At 50.9% G+C, this 17,963-nt stretch overlaps 1 protein-coding gene across 3 annotated transcripts in view; it reads right to left on the bottom strand.

The window, feature by feature from the left end:
* Window positions 1-17,963, bottom strand: part of DAAM2 (dishevelled associated activator of morphogenesis 2) — a 104,936-nt gene that overhangs the window by 8,431 nt on the left and 78,542 nt on the right. For 2 of the 3 annotated variants that reach the window (XM_081295090.1, XM_081295092.1), the window contains exons 10-19: window positions 17,125-17,242; window positions 15,087-15,225; window positions 12,169-12,227; window positions 11,858-12,042; window positions 11,047-11,346; window positions 6,794-6,901; window positions 4,348-4,374; window positions 3,181-3,287; window positions 1,966-2,050; window positions 2-108 (exon numbers count right to left, since the gene is read on the bottom strand). In XM_081295090.1, coding sequence (XP_081151216.1) covers window positions 2-108; window positions 1,966-2,050; window positions 3,181-3,287; window positions 4,348-4,374; window positions 6,794-6,901; window positions 11,047-11,346; window positions 11,858-12,042; window positions 12,169-12,227; window positions 15,087-15,225; window positions 17,125-17,242 — 1,235 coding nt within the window. The remainder of the gene's footprint in view (window position 1; window positions 109-1,965; window positions 2,051-3,180; window positions 3,288-4,347; window positions 4,375-6,793; window positions 6,902-11,046; window positions 11,347-11,857; window positions 12,043-12,168; window positions 12,228-15,086; window positions 15,226-17,124; window positions 17,243-17,963) is intronic. The other variant, XM_081295091.1, reaches the window with a different exon arrangement.

Here is a 17,963-nt window from a genome sequence, read left to right as displayed (position 1 = left end):
CCTGCTCATCTCATAGAGGAAGCGATCGGCGCGGGCCATCCGCTCCAGCTCGTGTTTGTGCTCCTCCAGGAGGTCAACGTCACTCTTCTCTGGGATGAACTTGAGGAGCTGCAAAGAGCAGGGGCACGTCAGACAAGAACCTGGTGAGCAGCTGGGAGGGGGTGCAGTGCATGAGAAGCCCAGGTGCTCGGATGGGGTGCACCAAACGGGGAGGGCTCAGAGACAGGTGCTCTCGTGTGGACCGGTGCTCAGAGGATGGCACCTCTTTCTTTTTTCTTTTCACCTTTTAAAACTGAGATATAGCTTACATACAGTAATGTACATTATTCTGAATTAAAATTAAGTAATTACTTAAAATCAGCAATTCCACACAGCTGGATGATTTTTCTTTTGGAGCAAACTTTATTGCGTTATAATCTCCATGAAATAAAATGTACCTATTTTAAATGTGTAGTTCATTGGGTTTTGTCAAGACCTTCCACTGTACAATAAGAATAAAGTAAAAAACATTTCCTTCCCCTTAGAGAGTTCCCTTGCTTCATTTCAGAAAGTCCTCTATGCCCCTCCCTAATACAACTCAGCTGAATTGTATCACCTTAAACACCGTATAAACAACCTCATTCTGTGTGCTATGGATTAACATGGCCCCCAAACGTCACGTGTTGGAAATTTAATCCCCAAATCACATGTGAATGATATTCAGAGGTGGGCCTTTGGGAGGAAAGTAGGTTTAGATGAGATCACTAGGGTGGGGCGTCCATAATGGTATGAGTGGCTTTATCATAAGAGGAAAAGGGACCCAAGAAGCATGCTTGCTCTGTCCCATCACGGGATGCCTTCCACCTCGCTGTGCTGTGGCACAAGGTCCCCACAAGATGCCAAGCAGATTTCCAGCCTCCAGAACTATGAGCTAAATAGATAAACTTCTATTATTTATAAATTAGTCAGTTTCACATATTTTGTTATAGCACAGAAAATGGGCTATGATGCTATATGGTGTTTTGTTTATTTGTTTTGTTTTGTTCAACATAAAGTCTAAGATTCATCCTTCCTGTGTATTGGTAATTTGGTACTTATTTATTGCTAAGTAGTATTCTGCTGTATACCAGACTATTTATTCACTTTCCTATCAAGGGACAGTTGTTCACACCTTGGGGGCTTTATAAATAAAGTTGCTATAAATATTCTTGTGTATGTATTTTAGTCAGTATTGGTACCAGTTCCTCTTGCGCCTACACTGAAGTGTGGGATTAGTGGGCAGAGGGTAGGCGGGTATTTAGCCTCTACATGCGCCGCCTGAGAATCTCAATGGTTTCATGTCCTCACAGCACCTGCCACTGTCCATCTTCCTAATTTTAGCTACTTGGGTGTGTGTGTAGCTACTCCTGTGGTTCCTGGTCTCTCTGATGGCCAATAGCACTGTGCACCTTTTCACAAGTTCACTGGCCACTTGGAAATCCTCTTTCACGAAGTGCTTCATCAAGTCTTTTGCTCATTTTTAAAAGTTGATGTGTTTGCCATTTTTTCATTGATGTGTAGGGGTGTGTGTGTGTGTGTGTGTACACACATGTGTATGGCAGTAAACTTCTTCTTGTCTTTTCATTCTAGTAACAGTGCCTTTGATAGATGGTGGCTCTTAATGAAATCCAATTGTTTTCTAGGTTTCTCTTAAAGGACACAGCAAATTGAGGTAGAAGAGATTTGGGGAAGATGTGACCACTGTTCACCCTGAGTTTGCTTTGAGACCTCATACCTCCTTCCAGAGGCCTCAAGGATCCCTGGCAGCCTTTTCCAGGCTTCCCCCAGAAAGGTTAGTTCAGGGCAGTTTCTAGAAACCTTTTCCCCAACTACTCCAGCCTGCCTTCTCCTTGCCCCAAGAGTCTCAGCCTCTCTGGGGGCTGTGGGGAAAGGGTGGGGCTGGCTATCCCCAGGTTCAGCTCTCTTCCTTCCCATGAGGTTCCTCACCTGCTCCAACATGTCCTTAGCCAGGTCCTCCTGCTCATCCATCTTCAAAATGGCCTGCCGGATCTCCTCGTTAGAAAGCTTCAACCTGAGACAAAGCCCACCGCTGAGCAGCCCGGTCTGGCCCCTCAGCTAAGACACCCCCAAACTTCTTCTCCAGACGACACAGCCTCAGCCTCTTATCTGTCCTGAACGTGGACTTGGGAGTATTGCTGATGGCGCTCTGTCCACGCCTTATTAGACTAAACGAATACGAGTCATCCCATCTACTTGAAAACAGGTATTTTAGTGTCTCAGTGGAGACTTGAGCCACTGGTGTCTTGCTTGAGGCTTTGTCAGAGCTGCTAGGGGCATTTGGGTGTAGAAGGGACATCACCAGTGCAGACTCCTCCTCATGCCTAAAGATCTATAGCACCGCCATGGGAGGACAGGCCTTCTGAGGGGACTGTTTCCTCCCCCTTTCATTCTCAGGAGACAGAGTTGCTCTCAGCCCTTGACAGTGCTTGGCTCCCACACAGCTGCTCCAATCAGTCTTGCCGTCTGGGACAGGGAGAAGCCAGCCCCCTACTCGCCTGACAGCCTTCCCCAGCCCCTCCATATGCACACCCACACCCACCGGGAGCCCCAGCGATCCAGCACATCCCACCATCAAATGAAAGAAACTGAGGCTTGGGGCCTTGTGGGAGCACAGAGGGGCAGATGTCCCAGAGGCAACTGGGGGCAACACTAAGAATAGTACGGGAGGCGGTGCCCCTGACCCTGACTGGGGAAGGCCCCGCACAGAAGCTGTGCTGTTAGTGCAGATACTGCCCTGTTTGTTCTGCGGGAGCGGGAAATGCCTAGGGGCTGAGATCATGCTGCTCTGTGGCCTGAGCTGAGTGGGGCCCTCCACGGGCTTAGAGCAGCTCAGCTGCCAGACGCTGACCAGGCTGGTCAGGGGCCTGGTGACTGGGGCAGTTTCCTGTTTGCACAGCCCCAGGCTGCTGCTTAGCAAGGGACTCCCAGGAGAGGACTCTAGGTCAGTGTCCATTCCCTTCCCAAGGGACAGCAAAGGAGGAGGCCAGAGATGCCATCACCCCATTCCTCTGCCACCCCTCTTGCTAGACACTCAACTTCCTTCTTTCTTAGCCCCATCTTGGACCCGTGCTCCCTGGAGGGCCCACTCCTTCCCAGCAGAACCTCTCTTGGAGGGGCCTTAGGGACAGGGCTAGCACCTACTTGGAGAGAAGAATGATACAGTTCTGCGCCCTCCGGCCATCAATGACTGACAGCTCTTTGACCTTGCGGGAGGCCAGGTAGATGTCCTCTGTGGAGCCCAACTCCTTCTGCAATGAGTCCAGGGGAAGCATTGAGGTATATGCCTGCCCCGATCTTCTTCTTGCCCACCCGCCAGGAGCCACCCTCCTACCAACCTGGGGATACTTATAATAGAAGGGGGAGAGGAAGGAGGAAAGAAGAAGATGGGGGAGAGGACAGTGTTGAATAATCAGCTCTCACAGGAGGGATCTGGGACTTTACCACGAGCTAGAAAGCATTGGTGGAGAGAGTGAAGACCACCCTTTTAGACATTATCCTCCCTGGGTAACCTGTGGAAGGGGCTGTTCCGGGGAGAGGTCTGACTGATCCCTGTGACTTTAGGTAATGTGACATGACCTACCATGTCCCCCACAGGATCAAGCCCCACTCATCATGCCCTCCTCTCAGACAACCTCCCCAAGCTGATGATGAGACGTTGGTCCAAGCCCCATAAGGCCTCGGCCCCCAACTCCCAGGGATTTCAGGTGATGCCCAACGTGCCCAGGGCAAAGGGCATCCATGTGGCTAGGGGTGCAGAAACGGGGGCAAAATTCCAAGCAGAATTCTCCCCTCTGGGGTTCCAGCAGATTCCCAAGAACTCAAAGATTCTACCCCTTCTTGCCTTGGGCCTTGGAGAGGGAGGTGGTGAGGCTCTCGGGTGGATTCTGCCTACTCTGGAGACTTCCTCCACAGAACCTGTGTGGCTCCATGGTGCCCAGATCCAGGGGCCACTACTGACATCTTTCTCTTTGGAAGTTAGGCCCCTGGAGTTGGCAGTGCCCACCCAGGCAGCCCTTCAGGAAAGCCTCGCCGTGGGCCTGGCAGGAGAGACACGGACCTAGAAGCTTTCTCCTCACCCCCTAGACAGTGAGCCCCATTGCTGGCGGAGGTATTCTGCATCACCCTCCCTTTCCTATGTTTCTTTTTTCTCTTTGGGGGCCCTCCTGCATGCCCCCCTATCTGGATGCCCCCAGAAGAGTAAGAAGGTAGGAGGTGAAATGGGCAAGCCCTTGTTTTGGGCCCACTTCAGGGCATCAGCCCAGGAGAGGGGTTAAAACCTGAAGTGACCAGAGCCCCGGAGTGACTCACCTGCTGAGGAGGATTAGTTATCAGCTCCTAGGTAGGCAGCAGCCACAGCCAACAGAGAATTAAACATGCACAACGTTAGTCAAAGAGTTTTGGGGACCCGGGAGCAGCCAGACAGACATGGGCACCTTCAGCATCTACACTGTCCACTTGTCCCCTGGAGACCCCCATGATTGGAAACAGGAACCCAGAAGTAGCCCTGGACATGCACCACAGAGAAGCCAGACAAGCAGAGATCAGGCAGCTCCTCCCCATGCTCTGGGCCCAGCCGAACCACGGCTCCTCCATCAGGATGGAGCGGGCTGAGCTCCCCCAGCCCGGGCCTTGACATCCACTCTTCCCTCTCCTCTGCTGAGAATCTGCCCAGAGGGCAGAGGGCATCTCTCCACCTGGCATGAGCTCCTCTTTCTCATCATAGGTGAGAACTTGAAACGGAGCTTGTGGAAGCTGTGTGCATCAGGGCAGGGGGTGCAGGTCTCCCTAACTTGCTCCTTGCCCTTTATTCTTCAGTGTCTAAGGGAACCAAGAAGGCACAGCTGCATCTGTGTCCTCCCTTCCTGACCCTGATGGAGTTGAAACTACCAACTCAGAACCTGCCCAGGACACAGAGGGAAGGCCATGGCTCCCAGGACCTCCCCCAGCCCACCACCCACCATCCAGGACCTGGAGACAGGAAGAGGAGGTGACAAGGGAAACACGACCCTGAGGTCACCCCAGTTTGGCTGCTGTCATTTCAGTTCCAGAGACTGGGCTGCTCCTGAGTGACAGTATTCTGGCTGAACCCAGCTCCAGATCAGGGCTACACTGACTGGGCTCAGAGAGGTGAGGCAGGCCGAGCACGGGTCTTTTAGTCTTAACTCTGCTCAACTCATCAAACCAGAAGGCCCCACACCCAGCTTGTCCTAAACCTCAGACCAACTCTTCTGACTGGTCCCCAGCCCTGCCACCACAGAGCCTTGGAGACTGGACAGGATAGGCCAGAACTCTGACCTGAAGGAAGACTCTAGCGGAGGTGTGTGATGATCATACCTGACCCCCACCCACTCCTGCACACTCCCTGTGTCCCCAGAACCCACCAGGGAGCTCCAGTTCCCACGAGCACCATGCTCAGCAGGGCTCCTTCAGTCCCCACAGCCCTGGCCACTCCCAGTGGGCATGCCAGCCTGACCCAGATATTGGCTCCTGGAATTAGGAGTGGACCTTCAAATGCCTTGGTACCTACAACTAAATAAACAGTCACTTGTTTTTTTTCTAGAATCCCAAGATGGCCTGAGCCTGACACCACCCCCACCTCTTTGACCAGAGCCCAGGGAGAACAGTCACACATGTCCTTGGCCCTGATGGCCCTCCGGAAGGGTCATCCACAGGCCCAAGCAGGTTAGGACACCTGTGGGAGCAAGGTCATAGCATCTAGCCACTGCCCAGGACCCAGGAGGCCCAAGACCCATCACTGGTACTAGAAGCCCTCCAGTCTGGAAGCCTGGACTGAGCAGAGAGAACAGGAGGATGGTAACACAACCCCAGCAGGAAGCAGCCCCTGGGAGCAGGCCAGAGAGAAAGCAAGGGCCTTCCAGCCTGACTGGGCGTTCTCAAACTGGATGTGGTGGGGAAGGGCCCCAGATGTGCTAGTTACACTCAGACTCCTGACCCTCCACCCATGTCCTGAAGTGCATTCGATACTTGAGGATGGGGTCTGAGAATCAGCACTTCTGGCTTCTCTGCAGGTGCCCAGCACAGTCGAAGGCCTAGGCCTCAGGAATGTCCTGTGTTTGGCCATCAACCTACTCCCCCTAACTTTGTAGCTTTAGAGCCAGACTCTGTCCAGCTGTGTGTACGTAGAGCCAGTGGAGCAGACCAGGGCCTCTCCCGGCCTTTGAGGGCCTGGTCCAGCTTAAGCCCCCTGATGTGACATAGAGCAGCACCCCAGAACCCCTGCTTCCTTGCAGTGTTAACATCTTCTGCTCAACAGACCATGGTGGGGGTGTTGGGAGATAAGAACATGGTTGGGAAAGTGGTTTGAAAGTTACACAACTTCTAGGTTAGTCTCCAAATCCCAGGCCAAACAGTAAGGGTCAGTGGTGGCCAGGCCTTGGGACTCTACCTCCAGTGCCCCAGAATGACAATGAGAAATGGACAACATACTACCTCGTCACTTGGTCTATAACTAATATACACTGTTGCATTTCCCTTGCTGGACTACACACCTCCCATTCTTATCTAGGTCCTCAGTACAAACATGAAATCTCATCAAGGTCAAAATCATTCAGAATTCATGTGCAGAAGGAAAAACCAATCGGGGAGGGGAGGAGGGAGGGAGGGAGGGAGGGAGGTAAAGAGGAAGGGGACAGGATGGTAAGAGGAAGGCGAGGGTCTGACTTCCAAGAGTGTGGAGTGTGGAATTAAGACCACAAGTCTAAGGCCCAAGAGGCCAGAGGGGGCAAGGTCTTACCTGGTGCCTCTGATAGGCGGAAAACATTTTTTCAAAATCCTCTAGGTCCAGAATCTGAAATACCTGCATGTCATCAATCTCATTCCATATGGTGCCAGGGACACGCTCCTAGGATTCAGGACAGGGAGAAAACCCTGTGATTGACCTAACACCTTCATCAGAAAGATGCCCAATGCATCTGTCCCCCGAGGGCACCTACTACAATGGCCAGGCTTTCAGACCTTCAGAAAGGGGTCAGTTCCTACCCCTCCAACCTCTGCCCCTCTTTAACACGCGGCTCCAGGGTAGAGCCCCAAGACAGCTTCCTTCTCTTCCCTTTCATGGGGGCCACTGTAAGCTCATCTCAGAAATCACTGGAAGCATTGAGTGATGGGTAGGAGACAGGAAAGCAGAGGTCCCGGCCACCTGCATGGGCCGACTCTCCACGAAGGGCAGGGTTGGCTAGAAGCTGCCCCCGCCCTGGTTGGAATCCGTGGGAGGATCAGAGTGCACACAGATTTGGGATCCTCAAAGCTTTTGCACAGGCTGCATTTCCTATATGAGATAGCTGGCCATTTTATTTCCCAAGGTCTTCCTCCTCCTCTCCCAGATAACTAAAAAGTGGGTGAATGCCAAAGGTTGGGACACCCTGGCCCCTGTAGTGACTGCTCAGAACATCCAGGCTTTGCCACAACTTCCTGTGGTCAGACCCAGGGAAGGTGTCCCCAACCTTAATGACTGGGATGGGCCCAGAACTTTCTGTCCTCATGTCTCTCAGTTGAGACACTACCACCCTCCCTGTAGGACCTTGCACTGGGGTCTGGAAAGGTCCTGTTAGCCAAGCCAGAAACGGTCCAGCAGTCTCGTGATACTCTGCTAATGGCTTCGGAGACAGCAGTATAAACTAAGAGGACTTGAGGGTGGTGCACCCTCCCCCACCAGTATGCTCCACCCTTGGGCTCCCGGGAGTCTTCACCTCATCCAGAGCATGCTGTCCTTGAAAAGAGAACCTCCCGCCCTCCTCTGCCTAGAGGGCAGCCAGGGGACCTTCTGAATACCTCCTCCTCATCCCTCTCAGCGAGGCTTGGAGAGAGAAGCGGACCTTTCACTCACTTTTATTTTGTTAAACTCTGCAAGGGGGAGGCTAGGCTAGAGTCAGGGGGTGGGGACATTCCTGTGGCCTTCTGAAGGCCAGGGACCCTCGTGAGGAATGCCTGGCTGGGAAGCTCAGAGCAGTAAGGAATACAGGCAACTGGCCAAACCCAACACAGACGCATTCTTGTCATGGCAGAAAAGACCAGAGTGCGTGCGTGTGTACATACATACCCAGGAGCATGCGTGGGGTAGAGGAAGGAGACTGGGGAGAGGGACTGGGCTCCTGGCAAGGGGATGTGGGAGGAAGAGAGAGATGGGAGGGGAACCTGAATCAGAGAAGCAGGGAGGGGCGCTGGCTGCAGCCGCGTGGGGTGCCCAGTGACCCAGCATCGTGGCCTTGACAGGAAAACCGTATAAATCCAGGCCTGGGGGTGGAGGTGGGGAGAGGGAGGCCCACAGAGGTAAATCTTCCCATCCTCCTCATTCTTCATGAGGTCAGGATAAGAAGAAAGGGCTAGAACCGAGCGCTGGGTGTCGAACATGGGGAAGAACTTCCCGTGAGGCACCAGACAGATCACCTGGGCCCTCTCTCATTTTTCTCAAACACAGCCCCCCTACCCCAGCTCCCCCACATCTTCCAGAAGGACTTGTGGCTCTTCCTGGAGGTCTCCCTGAGGTCTGGAGCCAGAGAGAGGTCAGTGTGTTCCTGATATTCACCACGACCTAACCGTCATTGCATCACCCCGAGGTGCCCATCTTGTGTCATAATTCCCAAATTTAATTTTTCCATCACCCTGGCCAAGACCCCATCATCTCAAGTCTAGATTCCTGGGACTTCTGGACCTCTAGAGATAGCCTTTATCTTTCTCAGAAACACATTTCATCACATCTTCCTCACAGAGCATTGCCTGTGGGAACAGACTGAGCCGGCTGGCTGATGTCCCCAGCCCTGCCACCACATGGGTCTGTGGGCACAGAGGGATTCTCTTCTTACCCACGTCACACAAAAGGAAGCTGAGTCTCAGGATGCCTACCTCCCTGGGTCATCGTGAGAGCATACTTAGGGCATACATGGCAGTGTCACTAATAACTAATCTGACATTATTATTATTAGGGCTTCCTATGAGTCAAGTCTCTGTTCGAGTCTTTAACATACATTAAGTCAAGTGATCCTCATCAACCACCTTTTGAAATGGATATTAGCAATACTCTCATTTTACTGATCAGGAAGCTGAAGCCCAAACAATTAAAAAATCTGCCCTTTTTGCACAATTAAAAAATTAGGGACAGGATAGCAAGTTCTCAAATACTTCTCAATGCCCCTCTACCCTGCTTCTGCCAAGAAAGTCTACAATTCCCATGAATGTTCCCAAGCATCCACTCCATCAAAATGACACCTTCCCGTCTGGCAATGATGATCTGGCCTGCTCTGGGTCCCTAGGGAATTCCTATGGCCTTTACTATTAGTGAACCCCAGAGAAAATCCTAAGCCCAAAGCTCCCTAACAGTGAAAAATTCCTCCCCTAAAATCAGCTGCTTTGTGTGGATTCCTTAACCATGAGCACACATGGGAACTTAAAATGACATTTTTAAAACCTTAAATTTTTGGTAGGCATGGGAGACAGAAATATTATTTCTCCTTGACCACAATAAAAAACATTGAGTCTGCTCATGAACCGTGATCATTCCCACATAGCCATGGCTTTGGGTCTAGAGAGCCCTCTGCCTTCTCAGCTATCATTGCTTTTCTGCCAGTGGAGAAGCATCCACGGGCCACAACTGTGCAGCACAGCTGTCCTGAGTTTTTACAGTCTTGTTTTTAAAGGCTGCTAATAGGTGACCGTAAAACCCAATCACTTGGATATGATCGGAGGCCTGGGAGACTGTGGGGGGATGTGTCCACGCTGTGGGTTTCCACATAGTTTAGAAGACCAGAAGTAGAAGGAATCGTAGAGATGGCCTCGCAGAGAAGAAACTGAGTTACAGATGAGTGATGTAGACAGGTAGTTGAGTCAAACTGGGTTTGGTTCAAGGTTCAAACATCTCCCCTGACCCATGTAGTCAAGATCTCTGGCTGTTTCCTGACCACCTTCCTAATTTGCCAGATTCTAAGCTCTCATGGGGCAGTGCCATCTCTCACCTTTATCATTATCATATCCCCAGTGGAAAGTTCTAGGCAAAGCAGACCTCAGCCTGGCTGGCCAGCTAGTCCACCACCCCTGGCTTAGAAATCTCTCTTATCTACTTAGTCTCTCCTCCACCTTAAGTCTCCATCTAAGTTCACTGACACTCCAACACAATGCTAAGTTATGGATTCCCTGTGAGTTAGTTCAACAGGCCCCCTATAACAGAGTCCAAGGAGATCCACGAACCCCAGCCCCAAGTTGGTGCCTACACGGCATGGCCAGGATAGCAGAGACCAGTTACCCTGAGTGTATTTGCCCCTGGGACCAAACCAGTGGTTCTCTTAGTAAGATTTGCCATTATTCAAGAACCAGGGAGAGGACTTCGTTCACATTGTTCAATTATTAGGGGTCCACTGAGACCCAGGGCATCTGTAAGCTTGTGAATCAAAAAAAGAATCAATTCCCACCCCTGGGCCTGGGATTGGTGATTATTAGTGGAGAATTTTCATGAGGGCCTCTCACTGTTGGTCTAGAAACATGAACACTGTATGCAGCTCTCCCAGGAGGAGGCCAAAATGGCTCTATCTTCCCATTGAACTCTTCAGTCCTTTGTACTCACTGCCCTGATCTTCACCAAGATCTGGACCTCAGCCCCAGTTCTGCCTATATTTTCCACCCTTTCCCTCAAATCAACCCTCTCCTTGAAATTCTAGCCCAGCCCTGTTTTGTCCAGAGAGCAGCCTGCCTGGCCCAGGCCCTGAGCTCCCTGCTACTCTGTCAGCCCTCAGCACACACAAGCTCCTCTTCCAGGTAGCTTTGTTGACATGGGCAGAGAACACGCCTAGCATCTCTCCCAATGCAGACATTCTCCCCAGGGCACCGTGAGCTGCCAGCTGCAGCAACCCTCTCATCTGTATCCACTGTGACTCCATCCCCCCACCACCAAAGATGGAGCCCAACCCTGGGGAAGACGTCAAGCAATAGACCATGCAGAGGCCTGACCTCCACTGGCTGCAGGAGAATGGACCAGCTGCCCCCTTCCTGGCCACTCACCTCATTCAGCTTGACCCAGTTGAAGGACTTCAGTGGGTGGGAAGGTTGGGGGACACGCTTTTTCCTGAGTGGGACATCACTGCTAGGGAAGGGGTCCTGAGGGAGGGGGAGGCCCATGCTGAAGCAAGGTGGGGCGCCGGGGGGTGTGGGAGGCCCTCCAGGTGGTGGGGGTGGGGGTGGAGGTGGGGGGCAACAGGAAAAGGGGAGAGGAGGTGGGGGTGGAGGCAGGTCGTTGGTTGTCACCGACGAAGACAAGGGAAATGGACCTCCAGGGGGAGGGGGGGAAGATACAGGGCCCGTCTGTAAGGAGACAAAAAAATCAAAAGGTTCAAGCCATCAGCGTTGATGCCAACCAGTTCCCACCACCATTTCCTTCTTTACTTAATTTCCATCTATTCTAGACCCCAAATCCTGCTCTTACCTCCCACACAGTCAAACAGACACTGGAAAATCAGTCACAGTCATCACAATAAAGCAGCTGGGTTGGTGCATACAGTTGTCCCATGCTACAGACTGCACAAGGACATCCAGCTGCGAGGGTAAGGAGGAGCAGATATCCTACCCGCACTTTCCTATCCAAGGGCGTTTCCTGGGATAATGTCATCCAGAGCAAAGGGCATTGCGTTTCTACTGAACACAAGGTGGCACACATACAGGCTCAGGGGTCTCTTGGGTCTTGACCTGAGGTCCCCCTTTCTTTTCTTCTTCATTTTGGGGGCCTTGGCTCTTCCCCATGCCTACTCTGCCCACCCTGTCCCGAAGCCTAGGGTCTCAGCTGAGCCACATCAAAGGGAGGAGAGTGACCACATACCGAGATCTCACTGAGTTGGGCGACCAGCTCTGCCACCTGTCCCTTAGCCTGACGCAGCTCCTGGGACTCTCGGGCCAGCTTGTCCTTCATCTTGTTCAGCGTCCGCATCATCTCTTCCTTCTCCAGCGTCTTGGTCTCACACTCCCGCTCCTTTCTCTCCAGCCGACTCACAAGCTCCATGTGTTCTGGCATGGGGGTGGGGTCAGAGAGGAGGAGGAGCGGGTGTGGGTCTGCAACCCTCTCCATGGCAGGAGATGGGGTCCCAGGCGGGGCTGGGGGTGGGGAGCGCGGCAGGCTCCAGAACCTCTCACCTTTCCGGAACTTCTCAGCCTGGTCGCGCCACTGTTTCACCTCATTCTCATTGATGAGCCTGGTGAGGTGGGGGAACGAAAGGAGGGGGCCATGTGACCCTTGCCCAGCATTCACAGCTCCCAGAAGACAGGCCCTGTGTTCATGAACCCTGATCTCCAAACTGCCTAGCCACATCAAGGAGGCAGGAATTTTAACTTCTCCGATCTCTGTCCAGGACTCCGTCCCTGCCCAGTCTTCACATGGAGTAGGAAGGACCTGGAGACACCTTATAAGCTAAGCCTTTGAAGGAACTGAGGCTCAGAGAACAGAGATGGGGATGACAGCTAATCCAGAACAGAATTAGGACTGCATCTCATGCTTTCCTTAGTTGTATCCCTTTGTAAAAAAAAGGCCTGTGCATCTGAGATAGAAATGCTAGCCCTACCTTGGTGCAGGCTTCCAAAGACCAATGTGTAACAGCAAGAGAAACTGCTCACCCCCCCAAACACAGAACAAGTATGTAGAGACGGGACACATCTAAAATACAGGATGTCCTCATTCATGTCAGACTCCTGTCACAAGGTATCAGAATTAAGCTTTTACCCAGACATCAAGATATATGAGGGTTAAGATGCAAAGTGAGATCCCACAGTCTTTTGTTTTGTGAATGTCAATGTGTGAGCCAGTTAGATCCACGACTTTTGTACTGCTCAACCACATCAAGGAGAGAAAGAGGGACGGGGTACAGAGAGGGGTAGGATTTGGTGATGGGGTTTCTTTGCAGTGATTGCTGTGGTTACTGGGATGCTACCTCCTCCTCCACCATCCAGGAAAGGGTCTTCTCTGGGCCTATGAGTTTTGGGCCCAGGTTCCCTGACAAAAGGAGGGAGACAGAGTAGACGGGGTTCTGGCTTGGACCCAGGAAATCCAGTGGGTGGAGGAGAAGTGATCAGGAAAGGCTGATGAACTGGGAGCTGCTGGCACTCCTAGGTTTCCTGGCATGAGGGGTGTAAAAATTGCCCACGGGCCAGACACGAGCCTCAGGGAGGAACTGGGCTGCAGCCACTGTAAGTCCTGCCCAACGGTCCACCTGGGAGGAAACTGGGAATGTCCACACTGGGAGTCGATGTGCACAGGCACAGAACAGCCAGTGACACAGGGGCTGATGGGAGGGCTGGAAGCAGCCGGCCAGCTAGCTAGGGAAACCTCCGAATGGCCATGAGCTGGCTATTGCAGTGAGAAGCACCCAGCCAGGGGCTACTGAAGATCCCAAGAACACATGACATTTTTTTTAATTAATTATTTATTTTTTTTATTGGTTGTTCACAACATTACAAAGCTCTTGACAAATCACATTTCATACATTAGAATCAAGTGGGTTATGATTGATGCCTGAGCTGTGCTCAGAGAGCAGGAAGATGTTGCCTGATCAATCAATAATGACCTTTTCCCTTTCTCCTTCTTGCCCCAAGGCTGCCTCTAAAGGGTCAGAAACTGACTAGCTGGTGGAAGGAGGGGTGGGAAATAGAAGGAATTAGGAGAGAAATGAAATAGATCAAAGAAGCCAACTATCTCTCACACACACACACACATCTCAGCCTCCCCAGGCCCCAGTCAGGGAAGGGGAGAGATTGAAAGCCTTATCAAGCCCAGAAGTCCTTTTACACCTAGGGCTAGCCCTCCCGGCCACAGCAACTTAACGTGATCTTAGAACTTCCACTGCCCAAGAAAGAGCAAAGCCTTTGTTAGACCTCATGAGTTGTCATTCTCTGGTAGTAGAAAAGCTTCCCCTCTGATGGTGTAAAAAAAATTAGCAGAAAATAAAACAAGCTGCCTTTTGATATTTTACTAGTTGCCCTGGCCCAACATACCAGTTCAGGTTTTAACTAAATCAATATCCGATGAATTGTGCAAAGGAAAACAATATTCAGAATTCATATTCTACATGGCATCGGAAAGCAATATAATGATTCGATGAGAGCCAATTTATCTCCTTAAGAATAACTGGCTCAGAATCACACCCAAAGTTAAGTAAAAGTTTAAAATTAAAAATCAGTGTGTTAGCTAGGCATGGTGATGCATGCCTGTAATCCCAGCGGCTCAGGAGGCTAGGTCAGGAGAATTGCAAGTTCAAAGCCAGCCTCAGCAATGTATCAAGAGTGTAAGCAACCTAGTAAGACCCTATCTCAAAATTAAAAAAAAAAAAAAAAGTGGGGGATGTGGCTTAGTAGTTGAGTTCCCTGAATTCAATCCCTGGTACAAAAGAAAAAAATAATTAGCATGTTAAGGTCATTTTATTAATTAACAGGCATAAATTTAGATTCTATGTATTCCTCTATATCCAGGGTCAGTAAAATATAAGCCAGATGGTTTCAGGCTCTGACCACCTCATCCAACAGGCTCATGGTCAAATGGCCATGCTCTCTGTCAGTGGTGGGCAAACTTTCTGTAAAGGGCCAGAGTAAATATTTTAGGTTTTTACATACCGTGTCCAGTCTCTGTCACATATTCTTGTGTTTGTATTTAAAATACAAGTTACTCTTAGCTCATGGGCCATATAAAAACAAGCTGGAAGGTGGAAGTTAGCCCATGTGCCACAGTTTCCTGCCCAGCGCTGTGTGGACTTGTTTAAATAACCCCTCCATCCAACCCACACACACACCTGTGCTGCCTGACAGTAATCATTGGCCACATGTCATGTTGCTGTTCAAATTTAAAATTCAGTTCCTCAGTCACACTAGCCACATGTCAAGAACTCAATAGCCACATTTGGCTCCTGCACTGGACAGTTCAGATGTGCAGCTTCTCCTTTATCCTGGAGAGTTCGACTGAACAATGCTGCTCACCTGGGGGTGTCTAGATGGAGAGAGGGAGCAGAGGCTGCACTGGTGAGACCCAGGGTGGGAGACAGACAGATCAAAGGCCGGCCACGACTCACATGTTAACGATGTTCTTGACATTGAAGTTCTCCAGTGGAGCCAGGTCAGGGTCTACACCCCGCTCATCCTGGAGGACAATCTGCTGGAGGATTCGATCCAGGAGCTGCCACTGCTGGAAGTAGCCTCCGTTCCGCTTGTCTGAGGGAAGACAGTACCATATCTGTAACACAGCCCTGGAGCTCCTGGAGACACGGCCCCTCTGCTGGTGAGGCACCCCTTCCTCCTGCACGGTAAGCTCCTAGTCTGATGGAAGGTGCCATGCCGCTGTGAGAATGGAGACCCCGAACCCGCCGTCTCCTGATTACCTGCAGTGGACCTTCTGTGAACAATCAACCCTGCTAACGTAGTTCTCTCTCTATGAAATGCTTCCTGGCTGCCTTTCTTCCCTCTTGGGACCCTGGGCCTACTATGCTCTCAGAATGTAAATTGCTTTTTACATTATCTATGAGAAGCACCTGTTCTAAAATATTACATGCTCTAAATAATGAAGCCTTCGGGGGAAGATTTTTTTAAAAAGATTTTAGGATTATCTATGTTATTGTTCTACGGAGGAAGATGAAAGGAAACTTACAGGTGTGCACAGCGAGCACCTCAAAATGAGTCAAAGAAGTGGTTAATGGAACCCAGGAGGATTTCTTGGCTGAGGTGACCTTGAACTATGAAGGCAAAGGCATGATACACTGTGCTTGACCTCACAAGGCCCCACTCCCATCCTCTTGAGTCCTAGTCCAGCTCGACATGACAGACCCCAGGTCTTCCCTGGTCCTTGAGGCCACGCACTTCATCTCCACAGACTCCCAACAGAAGTCAACCAATGCAATCCTGACTTCAAATTCCACCCAAGAGTTGACAGATGGTCTTCAAAACCTCATTTGGGGACAGAGTAGAGAGACCCATGCGCACTGCCCATGGAACACCAGACATGGGAACCACTGGGTACAAAAGCAGCCAGCTTTCTGGGGCCTTCCCGGTCTTCCCTGATGACCTTCTGAGCTGAGTTTTAGAAAACTGATCACTTCCTGGTCCCGCTCACTGTCTCTGTCTTGCTTTCCACTGTCCCACCAACACATGCGTTACCAAGTGACAGTGTCGCTCATTTACTTTTCACCAGGTAAAAAGAACATTTTTCACCTAAAGTCCTGTCCCCAAAGAAAGGAAAATTCTCTAGGGAAGAATTTGGTTAGCCTCAGATCCATTGGTTGCAAAATGGAGACAAAATTCCAAAACTGAGTATACAGTTCTCAGGTCATTCTGAGGTTCAGGGATGATATGCTGAAGAACCTCACGTCATGTCAGGCCCAAAGTTGGCACACAATAAATTGTATCTGTAGACACCATCCCTGAGATCACCAAACCTCTATCACCACCAATTCAGCATACCTGTGTAGGCTGGCCATTAGGTTGGGCCACAGGAATACAAAAAAAAAAAAATCTATTTTGTGAAAAGCTAGAGTACAAGTGGTGTAGTTAAAGCTCATTTCAACCTGCATCCTGGGGTTACTGTTGGTAGTTTAATCAATCACTGCACACACCTGTATCTTACGAACTTAGACACCTGCTTCTGAGATGCTATTTGGGATACATAAAGAAGCAGGGGCAAAGGTGTTAGGGTGAGAGCCAGCAAAGACTAAATAAAAAAGTGATAGAACCTTAAAAAAAAAAAAAAAAGAACACGCTCATTGCACATCTTAGCTACCTCTGCAAGCACAAAACTTCTTTTGAGAATCAAGATGGCCTTTGTCATGAACAAATAGCAGAGATATTTGATTTTGCAATGATCAAGCAACTGTTTTGTAGACAAGGATGTTAGAGTTGCTCAGGCCCAATCCCAGTTCCTCTACTGGGTGACACTGGACATCGTGACCCCCAAGGAGAGAGGTAAGGGAGAGGTTGCATCATGCAGTCTGGCCTCCCAAGGGTAAGTGCAGAGGGATATGTGGACAGACTCACCTGCCCAGAGAGGTCCCAAAGTCTCATCTCAACCTGCCCTGGGGGGATCTCAGGCCCAGTAGGCAAGCATGAGCGCAGGGTACTCACAGGGCATCTGCAGGCAGTGGTGCAGGACAGACAGCAGGCATGGGTAGGCCTCAGTGTGCTTCAGCTTCTTGTGGATCAGATCGAACATCTGGGAAGCACTCTTGGTGTCGATGTGCACCTGAGGGAACCGGGGCATGGTGAGTGGGGACAGACAGGCAGCAGAGAAAGAGAAGAGCGGGGAGAAAGCCCTGCTTCCTTCCTCGCTGCCTCCTCTCTCAGGACAGCTTTTCTCCCACACTTCTGGCTGAGACTTAAAAAGACCGAGAGAAAAGGAGGAGGGCAGGGATGTTAATCACCTAAACCAGGGATGTTGTCACCATGGGCTGGATGACTGCCTGCTGTTGGAGCCATCCTGTGCACTGCAGGATGCACAGCAATGTCCTTGATCTCTGCCCACCAGATACCAGTGGCATCCTCCCCTGCGCCTCCCTAAGTTGTCACAATCAAAAACTTCTCCAGCTTCAGCAAATGTGCCCTGGGTGGTGGGAGTGACCAAACCAGCCCTGGTTGAGAACTACTGATCCAAACTAAGGGAAGGAAGGGGGCGGGCAGAGATGCTCCAGGGTAGCACCTGTCCCGGGGCACAGGCCCACCACCTGGGTTGAAGTCCCAGATCTACTCACCAGCTGTGGACAACGGGCAAGATGCTCCTCCTCTCCACCCCCACTTTGTTATGTATAAAATCCCAAGCTTTTGTGAAAATACAAAGGGGTAGTTCTTGGTGCCTTGAAGCACCCTCCAGCCCAGGAGGCGGCTTCGGTTTAGGTAGGGATTTTATTACTTGATGTTTAAGCATGGGAGGGGGTGTGTCTTCAGAGTTGCTACAGCTAAAATGATTT

This window comes from Spermophilus citellus (assembly GCF_964194105.1).
Source record: "Spermophilus citellus genome assembly, chromosome: 5".
Classification (NCBI taxonomy): domain Eukaryota; kingdom Metazoa; phylum Chordata; class Mammalia; order Rodentia; family Sciuridae; genus Spermophilus; species Spermophilus citellus.
This window is presented reverse-complemented; position numbering and strand designations above follow the sequence as displayed.